At 42.2% G+C, this 19,594-nt stretch overlaps 1 protein-coding gene across 2 annotated transcripts in view; it reads right to left on the reverse strand.

Annotated features, from left to right (window-relative positions):
• The window catches only part of dhx38 (DEAH (Asp-Glu-Ala-His) box polypeptide 38), a 182,998-nt gene that overhangs the window by 73,302 nt on the left and 90,102 nt on the right, over window positions 1-19,594 (reverse strand). For both annotated transcript variants that reach the window (XM_038806383.1, XM_038806384.1), the window contains exons 14-17: window positions 18,758-18,943; window positions 18,166-18,306; window positions 11,713-11,823; window positions 5,450-5,566 (exon numbers count right to left, since the gene is read on the reverse strand). In XM_038806383.1, coding sequence (XP_038662311.1) covers window positions 5,450-5,566; window positions 11,713-11,823; window positions 18,166-18,306; window positions 18,758-18,943 — 555 coding nt within the window. The remainder of the gene's footprint in view (window positions 1-5,449; window positions 5,567-11,712; window positions 11,824-18,165; window positions 18,307-18,757; window positions 18,944-19,594) is intronic.

Consider the following 19,594-nt stretch of genomic DNA (forward strand, 5'->3'; position numbering starts at 1 on the left):
GTCACAAAAATCCTTGTTTGATTGAGGCGGTTGGAGGGGGCCGGCGTGGGGCCCAGTTCACAGTGGCGGCTTTGCTGGTGAGCAGGCCTACTCTTCAGCGATACTTTTGCCGTCGAGATGATGGCTATTGCGAATGAAGTTATGGACTACGATCTATGCTCCGTGGCACAAATTATTGGTGCTCATATTGATGAACTGTGAGATATCGTAAAGAGAATGGATGAAGCGGTCAAGAGAACCCGGTCGGTCGACACCACAGTCTCCTTGGAAATCCCGCTGAATGGTATGTTGAACACCAGGCTGATTCGGGGAAATGGGGCGGATGGGGCATGTCCATGCTCCTGGGCTTCAGAGCGGACCCGGGAATAAATTCCTGGCCAAATTTGAGAACAGACTGCCATGCTTTCACAATCTCTATTTGAAAGCTGGGCACCTCGAGTTCGATAGAAGACAATGCATCCGGCTGTTGAGGCTTTGGGTCTGTTGTGGATTCAGACTACTGGTCTTAGGTTGTCTTGTACTTGATGTTCATCGAGAACGGTTGGAGGTGGTCGGTTGCGAAGGGTCTTTACCACCTGCTGGGGCCTAGGTTTCTCACCACCAATGCTTTGGGGCGACAACATGGCAAAGGTGCAGTGGCTTTGGTGAAACTCCAGATGGATCTTGGATGTTGCTTGACAATCCTATCATGGCTTGGCCATTCCAAGCTTCATGGATGGTGATATTATCCTATCATTCATCAATAATCCTAAACTTCGTCCACTTGTGATTGTATCAGTGATTTTGACTTATTGGCTTTCATCTTGACAAGGTCGTACAATGTATGAACACAGAGGCATTTGTCGCTTGTTTCCCTGTTCTGGTAAAAATCATGCTGAGTTGGTAAAGTAATGAGGATTTTGCCATATTTACCTAGTTTTGTTTGGATATATGTGTTGTAATACTTGCTTTAACAAAGAGGGAGTACTTTTTTTTAGGTACCCTTCACTTTGTTTTTAGAGGGGTTGAGTAACGCCACAGCAGGGTGGCAGGTAGATGGTTTGGTGTAGAGGCGGTTGGTGTGACCTTGTAAGTCCTCATCGTAGGTGAGGAAAACCCCCCGTTAAAACTATTAGTGTTACGTTTTTCACAGTAAGGTGGCACAGTGGTTAGCACTGCTTTCTCACAGTGCCAGGGACCCGGGTTCAATTCCAGCCTCAGGTGACTGTGTGGAGTTTACACGTTCTCCCCGTATCTGCGTGGGTTTCCTCCAGGTGCTCCGGTTTCCTCCCACAGTCCAAAGGTGTACACGTTAGGTGCATTGCCCATGCTAAATTGCCCTTTAGTGTCTAAAAGGTGAGGTGAGGTTACTGGGTTAGGAGGATGGGGTGGGGGTCTGACCCCAGGTAGGGTGCTCTTTCAGAGGTTTGGTGCATACTCGATGGGCCAAATGGCCTCCTTTTGCACTGCAGGGATTCTATGTTTTTTTACACTTTTGTTAATTGGGGATTATAGAATCTTTGCTGGTCTCCTATGGTGGTATGGACACACTATGTATTCTAAAGACTGGGTTCCTTTTGTTTTCTTCTGCAGGAAGGCACCCTGGTGTTGTTGGGGAGGTGGCAATATGTATTGGTGCATGGGCGCGGTCAGTTCATACTTGGATATCTAGCCTTTGGTGAGTTGATCTTCCAGCAGCAGTAGTCACTTGATTGTGTAGGTTAGGGCAGTAGTAACTGTGTTTACTTGGGTCGGGTGCAGGGTATATTGGGTGGTGGAGTAGGTTACACGTCCCCGAGATTCTTTTTTGGGGGCTTCTGGTCTGCTCTCCTCCTTGAGATTTGGTTCCCCTGGGGATGTATTGTGCTGTTGGCTCTTGGGCCCGAGTGCAAATCTGAGTACTGTGGTTCAACGCTGTTAGAGTCTTTCTTCGACTGGGGTTAAGTTGCCTTCCTCCAAATGGTCTGATATAGGGACTTCCAGACTGTCCTTTTTCTTGAAGCTTGGGCTCCCCAGGGAGGCGATGTCCTGTTTCTTATGAGGTTATACATCGACACATACATAGAAAATAGAAGCAGGTGTAGGCTATTTGGCCCTCCAGGGCTGCTCCGCCATTCATTATGATCATGGGTATTCATCAAGTTCAATACCCTGATCTGGCCTTCTCCCCATATCCCTTTAGTTCCAAGAGCTATATCTAATTCCTTCTTGAAATTACAGTGTTTTCACCTCAACTACTTCCTGTGGTAGAGAATTCCACAGATTCACCATTCTCTGAGTTGAGAAATTTCCCCTCACCTCAGTCCTAAAAGGGTTACCCTTATCCTCAAATTATGACCCCTAGTTCTGGACTCCACCACCACTGGGAACATCCTTTCTGAATCTACCCTGTCTAATCCTGTTAGAATTTTATAAGTTTCTATGAGATCCCCTCTCACTCTTCAAAAATCCAATGAATACAATCCTAACCAATTTCGTTTCTCCTCATATGACAGTCCAGCTATCCCTGGAATCAGCCTGGTAAACTTTCGCTGCACTCCCTCCACAGCAAGAACATCCTTCCTCAGATAAGGACCAAAACTGCACACAATATCCCAGGTGTGGCCTCACCAATACCCTATACAATTGTGGTAAAACATCCCTATTCTTACACTCAAATCATTTTGCTACAAAGGCCAACATACCATTTGCCTTTACTCCCTGCTGTATCTGCGCGTCTACTTTCAGCGATTGATGCACGAGGACCCCAGGTCTCGCAGAGTATCTAACGCTCTCAATTTACACCCGTTCAAATAATAATCTGCCGTCCTATTTTTGCTACCAAAGTGGATAACCTCACATTTATCTATGCTATACTGCATCTGTCATGCATATGTCCACTCACTCAGCCCGTCCCAATCCCGCTGAAGCATCTCTGCATTCTCCTTGCAGCTCACCCTCCCACCCAACTTTGTATCATCTGTAAATTTGGAGATAATGCATTTAGTTCCCTCGTCCAAATCATTCATATATAATGTGAGCAGTTGAGGAGCTAGCACAGTTCCCTGCGATACCCTACCAGTCACTACCTGCCATTTATTCCAACTTTTTGCTTCCCGTCTACTAACCAACTTTCTATCGATCTCAAGACACTACCCACAATCCCACACACTTTAATTTTACATAATAATCTGCTATGTGAGACTTTGTCAAAAGCCTTCAGAAAGTCTAAATGAACCACACCAACTAGGTCTCCCTGGTCAACTCTACTAGTTACATCTTCAAAAAAAATCCAGTAGATTTGTCAAGCATGACTTATTTCCCTTTCGTAATACAGACTTTGCCTGATTATACTACTGCTTTCCAAATGCTATGCTATGAAATCCTTGATAATGTACTCCAGCAACTTCCTTACTACCGACAGGTCTATAGTTCTGTTTTCTCTCTGCCTCCCTTTTTGAATAGCGGGGTTATATTCGCTACACTCCAAACTGTAGGAACCATTCCAGAGTCAAAAGCATTTTGGGAAATGACCGCCAATAGATCTACCAGTTCTAGGGCCACTTCCTTAAGTACTCTGGGATGAAAATTATCAGGCCCTGGAGACTTATCCACCTTCAATCCCATTATTTTCCCTAAAATCATTTCTCTACTAATACTAATTTCCTTCAGCTCCTCACTAAAATTTACGTTTTTCAAAATTTTTGCTATATTATTTATGTCTTCCTTTGTGAAGGCAGAAGCAAAGTATGAATTTACTTCCTCAGCCATTTCTTTGTTCCCAGTTATGAATTCCCCTATTTCTGACTGTATGGTTATGCTGTTCTGCCCCTGGTATCCTTTTGCGTTGCTAGACCTTGTTCAATTTGTATGGGCTAATCATGGTGTTCCTCTCTTTCTGGGATTTCTTTTCTTTCTCTGGGTGGGAGAGGCGCGGATACAGCCTCCTATTTTTATATTTAGTTTTAGGGGGTTTCCCTCATTGTGCCGTGGTGAGAAGCTGTTTCCTTTCCCAAGACACCCCGTTGAATGGTGTCTTGAAAATTCTTCTTTCTCTTGTCAGTGGGGTTCCATCGGTGGAGGATGGTTCAAGTCTTTCAGTTTGGCAGGGCCTGAGTGGCGCATCTGATTTGGCTGGAGAGGTCTGTTGTGTAGCGTGTCTTGACATGGTGGAATTATGTTTGGTTTACTGGCTCCTGTATGAGTGCACACCGCCGTGCCATGTCCTGTACTGAGGGTGAATGCAGTATCTTGTTGTTCCCCTTCATTTGTGGTATCCATTCATTGCCTGGAGATCTTGGGAGGCTGAGTTAGGTTTCAAATGTGTAGCTTTTTCTTACTGCGGGGGGAGGGGGGGGGGGGGGGGAGAGGAGGAGAGGAGAGAGAGAAGGTGCGCGCATGTGCAGCATAGGGCCATGTGCTCGTGGCTCTATCCTGGTATCCTCGATCCCCTGCTCGTTGTGATATATTTTTATCCTGTCATCATGTGAAGAGAAACACCAACCACAATGATTACACTCAAAATCAATTGCATAAATATGTGGAATAATGATCACTCTGTACAATACTAGATTTGGGGGATTTGTTGCATCTTGTACACTTATATGTAAAATATCCTTTTGGAACTAATGTCTTCGTGAATTTTTTCTATATTTCTTTTCTTTATTTTGGGGTTAAAGAATCGTTAACTGGCTCCTGCAAAGGTACAAGCATGTCCAATGTCGGAGAAAAAGACATCACAGTGTGTCATTGAAAGCTCTGGTTTGACTGGAGTTAGGGGAGGTGTGGTTTGGTGCGTGTCCAACAAGGCACGAAAATCATATCCAATAACCTTGTTGGCTGTATGAACAATCGTGACATGTGAGGGTGCGCTCCACGTTACCATGTTTTCGTGGCTTTATTCTCTGTTCCCTTATTCTCTAGTTTATCCGTTCGGCGTCTTTCCTTGTATAAATGGAGGCACCGAGTTAAATGATTAAGCTGAACCAACTGTGTTGGTGTTCACCTATCTTTTTCAGTATTCAAGAATGGAGAAGCATTTATACTGTACTGTATCAGTTTTGAGGATCTTGTTGCGTTATTTGTTAAAATAGAAATCTCAGATAAAAAAATCTATATGTAAAAATTTAAAACAAAATTTTATCACACCAGGAAGCATAGACACAAGAGGGTGGAGAGATTGAATGCAAGAAGTTGACAATAATAGGTAATGTATCAATGCTTACGGCTGTTCTGCATAATGGAAGTAAAATAACACAGTTGATCTTTATACTAACACTATTATTCTACCGGAATATCCAGAAGCCACCTCATGAGGTGCACTTATAGAAAAAATTTTCACGTCTGATTTCATGTTATATAGACATGAAACTTAATTCTCAGTGTAACAAAAGAAGAAATATACAACTGACAATCTTCAAAAATTTATAGTTCTAAAAAGTTTGGATTATGCAGAAGATTACACTTTGGGAATGAAAACAGTGAGGTATACCTTTTGAAAAATCTTGGCCTGGAGATCAGAAGGCAGCTGTGAATATATTGGTAACACAGCAAGTTGGGGAGCATTTTCCAACTCTTCTAGTCGTTCCACTATCTGATCACAAGTCACCTAGATGGAGGGGACACATTTTGATTAGAACAAAGCAGTTCTGATTAATAAAGTAACTCTCTTGTGCATTATTCTGGTATCAACAAATTTAGTCCACAGGTGGAGTGAAATCCTCATCCTAATTATTAATGAGAAGAGACTTTCTGGATGAAGGTTACAACAATTTAATTTGCCTATTTCAATCACAAGGGATTTGTATGTTCACCTCAATTTGACATTTGGGGTGCCATTAGATGTCAGCTTCAGCCCAACATCTCCTTCAGGAGGCAAGGGGCAGCAGACTAGTGTTACATCGTTGTTTCTATATTGCTCTATGGCCAGAGAAAATTCAGCTTTAGGCATGCATGATTAGACCTATGCACAGAGTCCCAATCTCAAAGGGCAACTTATAAAAATAATGGAGTTGGCTCTTTGCGAACATTAAAAATATTAATGAAAAAGAAATTGACATACTGCCCATTATTCTCGATCAGAAAACAAGTCTGACCTCTAAATCCCATAAAGGCCCCAGACAGCCTGACTATTACTCTGAAGCCAATACATAAGGGTTCCTTAGCCATGTTTCTTTTCCCGAAGATCGGACTTATGCAATTTAAAGCTATTATTGGTGTGTACATACTCGTACATACTAGCTACTACTCCAGTCCCGAGCACACTCACTCCCCAAGTTACGCAACAAAATCATTATATTATTTTAAATTTTTCCTCAAAAGGAGTCCTTTACTTTTCTCAACGCAAACTCCCTTCTCCAACCTGCACTGCCATTTAGCTCACCTACACCATCAAGTGTGAGGGATATTGATTTGCTACCGTGATTTTATCATCCTCATCCTCGTTTCAAAATCCCTCCATGACCTCAAGTCTCCCTATCTCTGTACCTTCCTTGAGTCCCACAACCCTCCAGGATCTCTGCAGTCCTCCAATTCTAGCATTTTGTGCATCTTTAATTGCACTGCTTCACCCAATCTATTATTTTCACAATGTGGAGATGCCGGCGTTGGACTGGGGTAAGCACAGTAAGAAGTCTTACAACACCAGGTTAAAGTCGAACAGGTTTGTTTTGAATCTTTAGCTGTTGAAGCACAGCTCCTTCCTCAGGTGAATGACGAGGTGGGTTCCAGAAACATAAAAGTCAAAGATGCAAGACAATACTTTGAATGCGAGTCTTTGCAGGTAATTAAGTCTTTACAGGTCCAGATGGCGCAACAGGAGGGAGAATCACAGGTTAAACAGGTGTGAATTGTCTCAAGCCTGGACAGTTGGTAGGATTTTGCACGTCCAAGCCAGATGGTGGGGGATGAATGTAATGCGGCATGAATCCAAGGTCCCGGTTGAGGCAGTACTCATGTGTGCGGAGCTTGGCTATAGGTTTCTGCTCAGCGATTCTGCATTGTCGTGCATCCTGAAGGCCACCTTGGAGAACACTTACCCAAAGATCAGAGGCTGAATGCCCTTGACTGCTGAAGTGTTCCTGACTGGAAGGGAACATTCCTGCCTGGTGATTGTCGAGTGATGGCCATTGTCACAGCGTCTGCATGGTCTCGCCAATGTATCATGCTTCGGAACCTCCTTTCCTGCAGCGTACGAGGTAGACAACGTTGGCCGAGTCGCACGAGTATGTACTACGTACCTGGTGGGTGGTGTTCTCACGTGTAATGGTGGTACCCATGTCAATGATGTGGCACATTTTGCAGTGATTGCCATGGCAGGGTTGTGTGGTGTCATGGTCGCTGTTCTGAAGGCTGGGTAGTTTGCTGCAAACAATGGTCTGTTTGAGGTTGCGCGGTTGTTTGAAGGCAATTAGTGAGGGTGTGGAGATGATCTTGGCAAGATGTTCGTCTTCATCGATGACGTGTTGAAGGCTGCGAAGATGATGTCGTAGTTTCCCCGCTCTGGGGACGTACTGGACGACAGAGGGTACTCAGTCGGTTCTGACCCGTTTGTCTTCTGAGGAGGTCGGTGAGGTTTTTTTGCTGTGGCGCGTTGGAACTGTCGATCGATGAGTCGAGCGCCATATCCTGTTCGTACGAGGGCATCTTTCAGCATCTCTCAGATGTCTGTTATGCTCCTCCTCATCTCAGCAGGTCCTGTGAATGCATAGGCCTTGTCCATAGCGGATGGCTTCTTTAATGTGTATAGGATTAAACGTGCAAGACATGCTAGATCATCGACATGGGTACCACCATTACATGCGAGAACACCACCCGCCAGGTACGTGGTACATACTCATGCGACTCAGCCAACGTTGTCTACCTCATACGCTGGAGGAAAGGATGTTCTGAGGCGTGGTACATTGGTGATACCAGCAGATGCTGCGACAATGGATGAATGGACATCACACGACAATCGCCAGGCAGGAATGTTGCCTTCCAGTCGGGGAACACTTCAGCAGTCAAGGGCATTCAGACTCTGATCTTCGGTAAGTGCTCTCCAAGGCGGCCTTCAGGAGAAGTGACAATGCCGAATCGCCGAGCAGAAACTTATAGCCAAGTTCCACACACATGAGTACGGCCTCAACGGGGACCTTGGATTCATGTCGTATTACATTCACCCCCACCAACTGGCCTTGGCTTGCAAAATCCTACCACCTGTCCTGGCTTGAGACAATTCACACCTCTTTAACCTGTGATTCTCCCTCTCTCCAGTTGCTCTGTCTGGACCTGCTAATTACCTGCTAAGACTCGCATTCAAAGTATCGTCTTGCATCTTTGACTTTGTCTATATAAGTGTTTCTGGAACCCACCTCTTCATTCGCCTGACGAAGGAGCAGTGCTCCGAAAGCTAGCGATTAAAAACAAACCTGTTGGACTTTAAGCTGGTGTTGTTGTAAGACATCTTACTATTATTTTCACAGATGTGAGCATTTGGACGAACATGAGCTGCTCAGAGAGTACCATAATGGATTTGTAAAGTGTATGTCAGTTAACAAATCTAATTGAACGTATTGAGCTATCTAACATCGCAGACAAGGATGTATTTACATGCACTTCCAGGGGTATTTGACAAGATTTCATACAAGTGGCTGTTAACAAAAACAAGAGTGCATGGAATTGGAGGCAACCTATTGTCCTGGACAGTGAATTGGTTAGGAGGTAGGAAACAGAGAGCAGGGGTAATGCATGTACATTCAAATAGTCAGGATCGAACTAGTGGTATAACTAACTACTCCAGGGCCATAGCTACATTTATAAATGACTTGGATAAAGGAATAGAGATTTGTAAATCCAACTTTGCAGATGAAATTACATTAAATGACACAGGAAATCGTACAGGTGGAAGAAAAATGTTACAATGAGACAACCATTGATTAAGGTGAGTGGGCAAACCAATGACTGGTGCAGCTGAGTGTGGCAAAACTGGAAGCCATCTATTTTGACGGATATTTGTGGGTTCAAATGCAAAACTCACTAAAAGTAAATGGAAAGGCACAAGAAATTTAAACAGCTCATGGAATGTGAGGTTTTATCTCAAGAGGACTGGCATACAAAAGGATGGAAGTTATGGTACAGTCACACGGAGCTCAAGATTGAGACTACTCAGTTCTAGCTCAACTCTCTTGAGAAGCATTTGTGTTCCATAAGACCATAAGACACAGGAGTGGAAGTAAGGCCATTCGGCCCATCGAGTCCACTCCGCCATTCAATCATGGCTGATGGGCATTTCAACTCCACCTACCAGCATTCTCCCCGTAGCCCTTAATTCCTCGCGACATCAAGAATTTATCTATCTCTGCCTTGAAGCCATTTAGCATCCTGGCCTCCACTGCACTCCGCGGCAATGAATTCCACAGGCCCACCACTCTCTGGCTGAAGAAATGTCTCCGCATTTCTGTTCTGAATTTACCCCCTCTAATTCTAAGGCTGTGCCCACGGGTCCTCGTCTCCTCGCCTAACGGAAACAGTTTCTTTGCGTCCACCCTTTCTAAGCCATGTATTATCTTGTAAGTTTCTATTAGATCTCCCCTTAACCTTCTAAACTCCAATGAATACAATCCCAGGATCCTCAGCCGTTCATCATATGTTAGACCCGCCATTCCAGGGATCATCCGTGTGAATCTCCGCTGGACACGCTCCAGTGCCAGTATGTCCTTCCTGAGATGTGGGGCCCAAAACTGGACACAGTACTCCAAATGGGGCCTAACCAGAGCCTTATAAAGGCTCAGTAGCATATCGCTGCTTTTATATTCCAACCCTCTTGAGATAAATGACAACATTGCATTCGCTTTCTTAATCACAGATTCAACCTGCATGTTTACCTTTAGGGAATCCTCGACTAGCACTCCCAGATCCCTTTGTACTTTGGCATTATGAATTTTCTCACCGTTTAGAAAGTAGTCTATGCTTGGATTCTTTTTTCCAAAGTGCAAGACCTCACATTTTCTCACGTTGAATTGCATCAGCCATTTCCTGCACCACTCTCCCAAACTGTCTAGATCCTTCTGCTGCCTCCCCACTTCCTCAGCACTACCTGCCTGACCACCTAACTTCGTATCATCGGCAAACTTCGCTAGAATGCCCCCAGTCCCTTCATCCAGATCATTAATATATATGGTGAACAGCTGCGGCCCCAACACTGAACCCTGTGGGACACCGCTGGTCACCGGCTGCCATTCCGAAAAAGAACCTTTTATCCCAACTCTCTGCCTTCTGTCAGACAGCCAATCCTCAACCCATGCCAGTAGCTCACCTCGAACACCATGGGCCCTCACCTTACTCAGCAGCCTCCTGTGTGGCACCTTATCAAAGGCCTTTTGGAAATCCAGATAGACCACATCCACTGGGTTTCCCTGGTCTAACCTACTTGTCACCTCCTCAAAGAATTCTAACAGGTTCGTCAGGCACGACCTTCCCTTACTAAATCCATGTTGACTTGTTCTAATCCGACCCTGCTCTTCCAAGAATTTAGAAATCTCATCCTTAACGATCGATTCTAGAATTTTACCAACAATCGAGGTTAGGCTAATTGGCCTATAATTTTCCATCTTTTGTCTTGATCCTTTCTTGAACAAGGGGGTTACAACAGCGATCTTCCAATCGTCCGGGACTTTCCCTGACTCCAGTGATTTTTGAAAGATCTCAACCAACGCTTCCGCTATTTCTTCAGCCACCTCCCTCAGAACTCTAGGATGTAGCCCATCGGGGCCAGGAGATTTGTCAATTTTAAGACCTTTTAGCTTTTTTAGCACCATCTCTTTTGTAATGGCAACCATTAATTTATTCCTTTAATTTATTCACCACTAAACTAGCTCTCTTGCCACTATGTTTATCATAGTCTCCCTTCCTTGTTTGGATCACAGGTAAGATCTTTGGGAACAATACAACATAAAGTATTTGGGGAGCAACATATAAAGTTAGCAAATTCTTCTAATGCTCACAAAGGAGAACAAGACCTTCTGCAATTTAGGGCTTCTATTCTAATCGATTCAGGATCATGGCATGCATGCTATCATCTCAGTCAGCATCACACTGCAGCAGAATTCCACACTAAAGTGAAGCACATAAAGTGGAGCGAATCAGAGAAAGAAGAGAGAATCAAAAAAGGGAGTGACTCAAGGAACAGGTAGAAAGCCAGAGGGAGTACGGATTCCAGAAGATATATAAATATATTTTCATATTTAGTCATATATGACTCATTAGATTGTGGAGGACAAGGGTGACCTAATAAATGAGGCACATACCTTCATGAAAAAGAAAAACATCTGATGTGCTTTTATTCAATCGTAAGTTAAGCCATATTTCTGCAATATTAATACTAAAGTGGACTCACAGTCAACAATTTTCCTACAACGATTTCCTTGCCTAGCACTGCCAAAACCAATATAAGGAAAAAAGTATAGTATGACAATTGCCTTTTTAAAATACAAAGGACACAATTTCATTTGGTCATTTATTTCGTTTATTGAAAAGGAAATTTTCCTCCACTGCCAAACGATGACAATAAGTTAACATTTAATCGAGTCAATTTGGCAACTATTGGAGTGTTATCCTCCCCAGACCACCTGTCCAGTCACTTCTTGCAACTGATCCTGAGAGGTACTTACTGTGATGAAAACGCACTCCTTTCTGACTTGTCCTGTATTCTGAGTTTTAAGGAGTGAAAGTGAAAAGATTATACCATTTTTAAACTTCTATTAACTGCACGCTCACCTCAATGTCTTCCTGGCCTGGCATAAATATTAATATGTCACCCGGGATAGTCGATAGGTGAATCTGAAGAGCCTGTTTAACTCCTCCTTCCACATAATCCTCTGTGGGAGTCTATAAAAATACACAGAAACAAAGCACGACCATAAGTAGCACATAACACATCAGTCAAAGTCAAGAATTAAACCATTTGAACTCAACTCTTGGATCTATTTAGACTGCCTACGCCAAACTTTCGAAACAATTTTCTTTTACAATTTTGGTTCTTTGGCTTATGGGCAGCTGGAACCTGAGAGCAGCAAAACTGGCCAATCTTATTATTGATTTATTGAACAGTACAGCACAGAACAGGCCCTTCGGCCCTCGATGTTGTGCCGAGCCATGATCACCCTACTCAAACCCACATATCCACCCTATACCCGTAACCCAACAACCCCCCCTCCCCCTTAACCTTACTTTTTAGGACACTATGGGCAATTTAGCATGGCCAATCCACCTAACCCGCACATCTTTGGACTGTGGGAGGAAACCGGAGCACCCGGAGGAAACCCACGCACACACGGGGAGGACGTGCAGACTCCGCACAGTAAATACTTGTTGATCTCGCATGGCATTTCACACAGACAACATTGGTGGATTTATACATTCATAATTACACTGGGACATGAACTGGCTTATGCAGTTTTCTTAAAATGTGATTCTAGTTAATAAATTAATAATGAAATTAAATATGGTGATTAACTTAGGAATCAAAAATTTAGTGAACAAATAATTAGAAAAGGGAATAAGGAACTGACTGAATAGTGAAACTGCTTTTGAACTGCTGCTGGGTTAATTTGTTGGGATCAATGGTGGATTTACTGATGAGGTGTGCTGTTGGGAATTAGTATTAAGTTTGTTGGTAATTTGCATCAGCAAACCTAAGAATAGTCCATTAATGGCCTCATCTAAATAATTAATGAAAATTACGAATAGCTACCATCTCAACAGTGTCCTGTGGAGCTCATGACCAGCTTTCATTCTGATCCTCTCGCATGTATAATATCCCTCTGTTTAACTGATTTCATCAGTTATCTACTCACTGTAATGTCTGTCCTACAATGCCATATGATTTAATTTTTGTTCCATGAGTTATCAAAGACAGCCTTTGGAAACTGAAGTATAAAACTGCAGCAAAATTTGGCAGTGCATAAAACTGGCTGGCAAGGACTCAGAAGTAGGCAGTTAGCAGTTAGCTCCTATCATTGGCACAGTGGCTAGTTCGCAACACAGCCTCAGTGCCAGGGATACAGGTTCAATTTCAACCTTGGGTGACTGTCTGTGTGGGGTTTGCACGTTCTCCCCGTGTCTACGTGGTTTCCTCTGGGTGCTCCGGTTTCCTCCCACAATCCAAAGATGTGCAGATTAGGTGGATTGACTATGCTAAATTGTTCCGGTAAAGTGGGGTTGCAGGAGAGTGAGCAGAGGTAGGGGTACACTTTCAAAGGGCCGACGCAGACTTGATAGGCCGAATGGCCCCCTTTTTTAATGTAGAGATTCTATGATTGTGATGAATTTGCTGTGAGAAGGGGAAGGATCCTGTGACTGCAGTCCACATAGATACCAATGACATAGGTAGAACTACGAAAGAGGCCCTGCTGAGGAGTATGAGGGTTAAATTAAAAAGCAGAGCCTCAAAGATAACACTGTTTGGATTTCCAACTGAGCCACAAGTAAGATAAATCAGATTAGAGTATTAAGTGTGTGGCTGAAAGATTGGTATAGGAGAAATGGATATCAATTCACAGGGCATGGCACGGCACCAGTATTGGGGAAGTGGGAGCTGTACTGTTGGGATGATCTTCACCTGAACCATGGCTGGACGAGAGTGCTGACAAGTCATATAACTAGAGTGGTAGAGAGGCCTTTAAATTAAATAGTCGGGACAAAGGATCAAGTTTGGGAAAATGCTCTAATTTAATTCGAGAAGATGAGGCAAGTGAGTGATTTAGGAATAAGGGAAATTATGATCAGAGCATGGCAGGAAGGAATAGAGTGCACAAACCTAAGAGTGCACCAACAGATAAGGCTAAAGGTTACAAAAATAGTAAGAAGGCAGAGCTGGAGGTTCTGTATCTGAATGCACTCGTAACAAAACTGATGAATTGGCAGTGCAAATAAAAATAGATATGTATGATCTGATAGCCATTACAAAGACATGGTTGCAGGATGGCAAGGACTGGGACCTGAATGTTCATATCACGACATTTAGGAAACACAGGAGTCTAGGACAATGCAGAGGGGTGGCTCTGTTAGGTCAGGATGCCATTTTTACAATAGAGAGAAATCATGATTTTGAATAGGTTTGGGGAGAGATGAAAAATAGTAAAGTTAGGAAGTCACTTGTGGGAGCAGTTTATAGGGCCCCCCTAATGGGAACCACACTGTCGGACTGCCTATACAGGAAGAAAGGAGCCCTGTGAGAAAGGTACGGCAATAATTACAGGTGATTGCAAGCTACATACAAATTGAACAAATCAGATAGGCTAAAGTAGCCTGGATGATGAGTTCACAGAGTGTGTTTTCAGGACTGTTTATTACAGAAGCAAGTATTAGCACCAACCAGAGAGCAGGTCACATTACATCTGGAAATGTGCAACTAGATCGAGTGATGTGCAATGAGACAAGGTTAACTAATGACCTCACCTTGAAGGAAACTCTAAAGAGCAGTGATCCTAATATGATTGAATTTCACGTTCAGCTCGAGGGAGAGAGGAGTGGATTTAAAACTAGTATTTTAAACTAAAATAAGGGCAATTATGAGCGCATGGAAACTCAGCTGGCTAAAGTGAAGTGTACTAGGAAATTAGGTTACGGGGCAAGTCCGTGGAGATATAGTGCCAGACATTTAAGGAGACATTTCAGAATACTCAGAAAATATATATTCCAGTGAAAAAGAAAGGCAAAGGGAAGGATGTACCATCTGTAGCTAAGGAAGTTAAAGACCCCATCAAATTGAAAGAAAAAGGACATTATTCTGCAAAGATGTGTGGCAGGTCAGAAGATTGGACAGAACATAAGGTAAAGCAAAGAATTAAATCAAAACTTAAAAAGGAGAGGAAAATTTAAAGTACAAGATGGCTAGCTAGAAATACAAAAACAAATAGTAAGAGTTTACACAGGTATTTAAAAAGGAAGAGAGTAAGTAAAGTAAGCGTTGGTCCTCTTGAGAGTGTCTGTCTGGGGAAGTGACAATGGAAAATAAGAATATGGCAGTTGATTGACAAGATATTTTTTGCCCATCTTCACTGTTATAGGATACAAGTAACATCCAGAAATAATTGTGAATCGGGGGTGAAAGGGAGGGGGGAACATAAAACAATTATAAGAGAAAAGGCACCAAGAAAATTAATGGGGCTAGATGGAATGCACTTCCAGAGAACCCGTGCAAACTCGATGGGCTGAATGGCCTCCTTCTGCACTGTAGATGTTCTGTGATTCTGGCAAGTCACCAGGTCTTGACGGACTTCAGGGTAGCGTCTCAAAAAAGTGACTGCTGTGATAGTAGACGCGCGGCTAGTTTTAGTTCTGGATAGGTCCCATCAGATTGGAAAATAGGCATTAACATCTGTTATAGGGAAATTGCTGGAATCTATGAGTAAAGAGGTTATAGCAGGGTAACTAGAAAACCTCTATACAATCAGGCAGAGTCAACATAGTTTTGTGAAATTTATTGGACTTCTTCTGAGTAAGTAACAAGCAACCTTGGTAAAGGTGAACCAGTGGATGTGCTGTACTTAAGATTTCCAAAAGGCATTTGACAAGGTCAGACCCCAACTTGGAATGATTAACTTTCATTCGTTCTTTAAAAAAATAAATACCATAGATATTGGCCACAGACAATTAGACTCTGTGTTAACAAGGAATTTGATATTGGTGCAAGACGTTTCTCTACATTAGAAATATTTGGTTTTGAATACTTTTTACACAAGGAAACAAAGAAAATGTTATATGTGCAAATAAAATATGACTACAGTTTAATTGTCACGTGCCACACACAAGAACTGCATACACATGTACATATTACTGTTGTGATAATCTGCAGCACAAAGCTGCTTTTAAAAGTTAACACTGGGAATAAAATTTAATGTTCATGTATTAATTAATGGCTTCAAAAAGCTCTCTCAGAATTAGTTAGTTTTGGAATTTCACAGTAAAATTCCATAGCCACTGCACCTCAAGCATTCTCAATATATTGTATTGCATTGCAAAAACATGTTTAGTAGATGGGGCATTGACAGTGCAGAAGGAGGTCATTCAGTCCATCGCGGCTGCACCGGCCCATGGAAAGATCACCCTACCTAAGCCCACACACCTCCACTCCATCCCGTACCCCAGTACCCCACCTAACTTTTTTGGACACCAAGGGCAATTTAGCATGGCCAATACACCTAACCTGCACCTCTTTGGACTGTTGGAGCACCCGGAGGAAACCCACGCAGACACGGGGAGAACATGCAGACTCCGCACAGACAGTGGCCCAAGCCTGGGATCCTGGAGCTATAAAGCAACTGTGCTAACCACTGTGCTACAATGCCACCACCACTGGCTTTGTACGTTTTCTTTAATTGCATATTGTTAAATAACTATTTAAATATATATATATATATATATATGGTCAATAAATATCTATGTTTATATTTATATATGGTCAATAAATATCTATATTTTAAATATTTTTATTCTCCTCCTTTTTCACATTTTCTCCCAAATTTAGACTCACCAACAATAAACAATAATCAGTAACAAATGCAATGTCCTAATTCCTTTCTCCTCCCATCTCCGAAAATTTCCATCCCACTTCCCTGGCTCAAATCTATGGTTCCCCAAATCGACATTTCCATTGACCCTGCCCCCAACCCGAAGTGCTGGTGAAACTGCCTCCAAATTCTCAACGAAGCTATTACTACCGAACTCCCGGAGTATGTCTCTGGGTCCGTCGGGAGCGGCTCTGTTGCCTTCAATTCCGACCCCCTACACAAACTCTCTTCCATTCTGACCCACTGGGAGTCAACCCCTCTGACCCAGCTCCGTACCTTCTCCACATTCGCCGCCCAGTAATAATACATCAGGTTCAGAAGATCCAAACCCCCTGCCTGCCTTCCTCTCTGTAGTAGCACTCTCTCATTTTGGCCTCCTTCCCTCCCCATACCAGCCTCCCTGAACAGGCGCCGGACTATGGCGACTAGGGACTTTTCACAGTAACTTCATATGAAGCCTACTTGTGACAATAAGCGATTTTCATTTCATTTATGTGAACGGGGTAATCACCCCTTCAATCTCTCTAAAAAAAAATGCGTTTGGCGGGAAAATCGGTAGGCATTGGAAAATAAACAGAAATTACAGCAACACGTTCTGTACTCAGTTTTATAATGACATTTTTTTAAAGGCTGTTAAGCTTTAACACAGTTCCAGCCAATCCTTGCCCACCTTTGCTTTTGCCTGGATAATTTTATTTCCATACAAAGCGACTGATTTGGACATAATGCCATTGATCTCCATACAAATGGACTATCCATGTTAAAACATTTCAACAGAAGTATCTCAGAAATTTTGCATTTCTCTTAGTGTACTGCATCTGACAATACGTATAAATTATACACCAGGAAACTTCTCTACGTCAAATTGAACCAGAACAGACTTCAAAAGGTTTCAAAATTGAATCATTCATTTATTATGGCAGATGCCGAGCTTATTTTCCTGTTCAAATGAACTGACAGTTCTTATGATGTTTAAGAATTCGCAGAGACAATTAACTATTAATGGTTATTGATGATGCATACAGATTTTAAAATATTTATAAAGCTATTATTGTGACAAAATGAATAAAGCAAGCATTTAAGACAGAGAAGATGACAAATTTCTTTGGGATTCTCTATCCCAGAGAGCAATGGAGGGTGGGTCATTGAATATATTTAAGGCTGAATTAAGACAGATTTTTGACCTACAGTGGAGTCGAGGAGTAAGGAGGGAAAGCAGGAAAGTTACAGTCACAATCAGGTAAGTCATGGTCTTACTGAAGGACGAAGCAGGCTTGAGGGGATGGGTCAAATGACCTACTGCTTTTCCTATTCCTTATACTGACTTAAGTTTATGTTTCCTTGGTTATTGCAGGGCATTGTTTTGTTTTAGTCATGGATGCCTCAATTTACTGGCCTCTATCCACCTTGCCTCTAAACTGGGGAATTTCACAACCATGAATTGAAAGACACAAGAATGACTTTTAAATCAATTTACACGTGCAGTTGTTTCTGTGCTGCCAGCAGTACTCTAAACTCGATTCTTGAATTCTAAATAGAGTGGATTCCAAAGCCTAACAACATATGAACACTTGCAGCTAATGGGGTCCTGCATAATGAAAGGAATCATTAAATGAAAGAACTACACGTCAGTGAAAATCTCCAACTGGTAACATACCTTACTGAAGAATATGTCCACAGGAAATGTCCGGCCTGGAATGTGAAAAACAGGAACATTCCCAAAAAATGCGGCAAACTTGCCTGCATCCATGGTTGCCGATGTAACAATTAGCTTTAGGTCAGCGCGACGAGCTACAACCTAGAAAAAGTTGGATGCAAGTTGAACAAATATAAGAGTTAAATAACCTTCAAAAGTAGTGAAAAGCTAATACACCTAGTAAAAACAGGTTCAAAATGGTTAAACCAGCACATCTGGTTATGTGATGCACTGCCTTTGTAACATACTGCACAACATGGTGGCAGGATATAGCATCCTGCAGATTCGTCTCACCACAATTTCTAAATCTCAGCTGAGGAAATTCTGTTAAAGAATAATGGAAGAAATGGAAACTGAACCATCTCATGTCATTCTTGTACACCAGACAGCATTCTGATAACAATTGCATACCATATTGAAATAGAAATTACATTTAGTACGGAAATGTTGTTGGATGGAAAAGATGAAAATGTTTAACAAACAAAGGAGTAAACTATCTTAAGGGCTCTTTTCTCCCAAAATTGTTGCCATAATGTCTCAGCTATGTACATACCTCTCGAAGTAAGCCAAACAGTACATCAGTGTTCAGTGATCGCTCATGGGCTTCGTCCATTATGACAGCACTATAATGATCCAAGTCTGCTTCTCTCAGGGATTCCCGAAGCAGAATACCATCCGTCATATATTTAATCACAGTTTGTTCAGAAGTGCAGTCTTCAAATCGAATAGCATAGCCCACCTAGAAAAGAAAGATAATAAAATTAACACTTTGATAATAACAATGGGCAATATGAAACCCCAAGAGAGGCATATTTGCAGGAAAGGGCTAACTTTCTGCTTGGTTAAACTGAAAGCATTTTACATATAAATTCAGGACATTCCCATTTTGTCTAAATTGACTCCTAGTTCTTCCTTGGGGCTAGGATTCTAGATTCAAGAAATGAATAAAGGTACAAAAGTTTAAAATAAATTATATTCTTTAATATCTTTCTGAAACAAAAATAGCAGAGGAACTGTGGAGAATTTGGGTTACAGGATAACTCCTATGATTTCAGAATTTAAATTCACTGCTGCGTTTTTAAATCGTTAATATGAAGAAAGCACCAAAATATAAGAATACCAAGTGTGGCAAGAGCGAACTTTATAAAAGGTCTTGCAAAGAAATTCAACAGTCTTAAACAACAAACAAAAGTAAAGCATTGCACACTGTGACTTAGTGGAACATTTTTCAGAACAGGTGTTGCCTTATCCCTTTTCCAAACAGAAAAGAATTTACTGTCCAATAATGATTTGCATGGAAATCGATATAAGTTGACATATAGAGGCCCTCACATGGAAGTAATGCAGGTCCTTAATCTAATTTTTTAAATTTCCTTTGCAATTCTTTCAA

The sequence above is a fragment of the Scyliorhinus canicula genome, chromosome 9 (genome assembly GCF_902713615.1).
Source record: "Scyliorhinus canicula chromosome 9, sScyCan1.1, whole genome shotgun sequence".
Classification (NCBI taxonomy): Eukaryota; Metazoa; Chordata; class Chondrichthyes; order Carcharhiniformes; family Scyliorhinidae; genus Scyliorhinus; species Scyliorhinus canicula.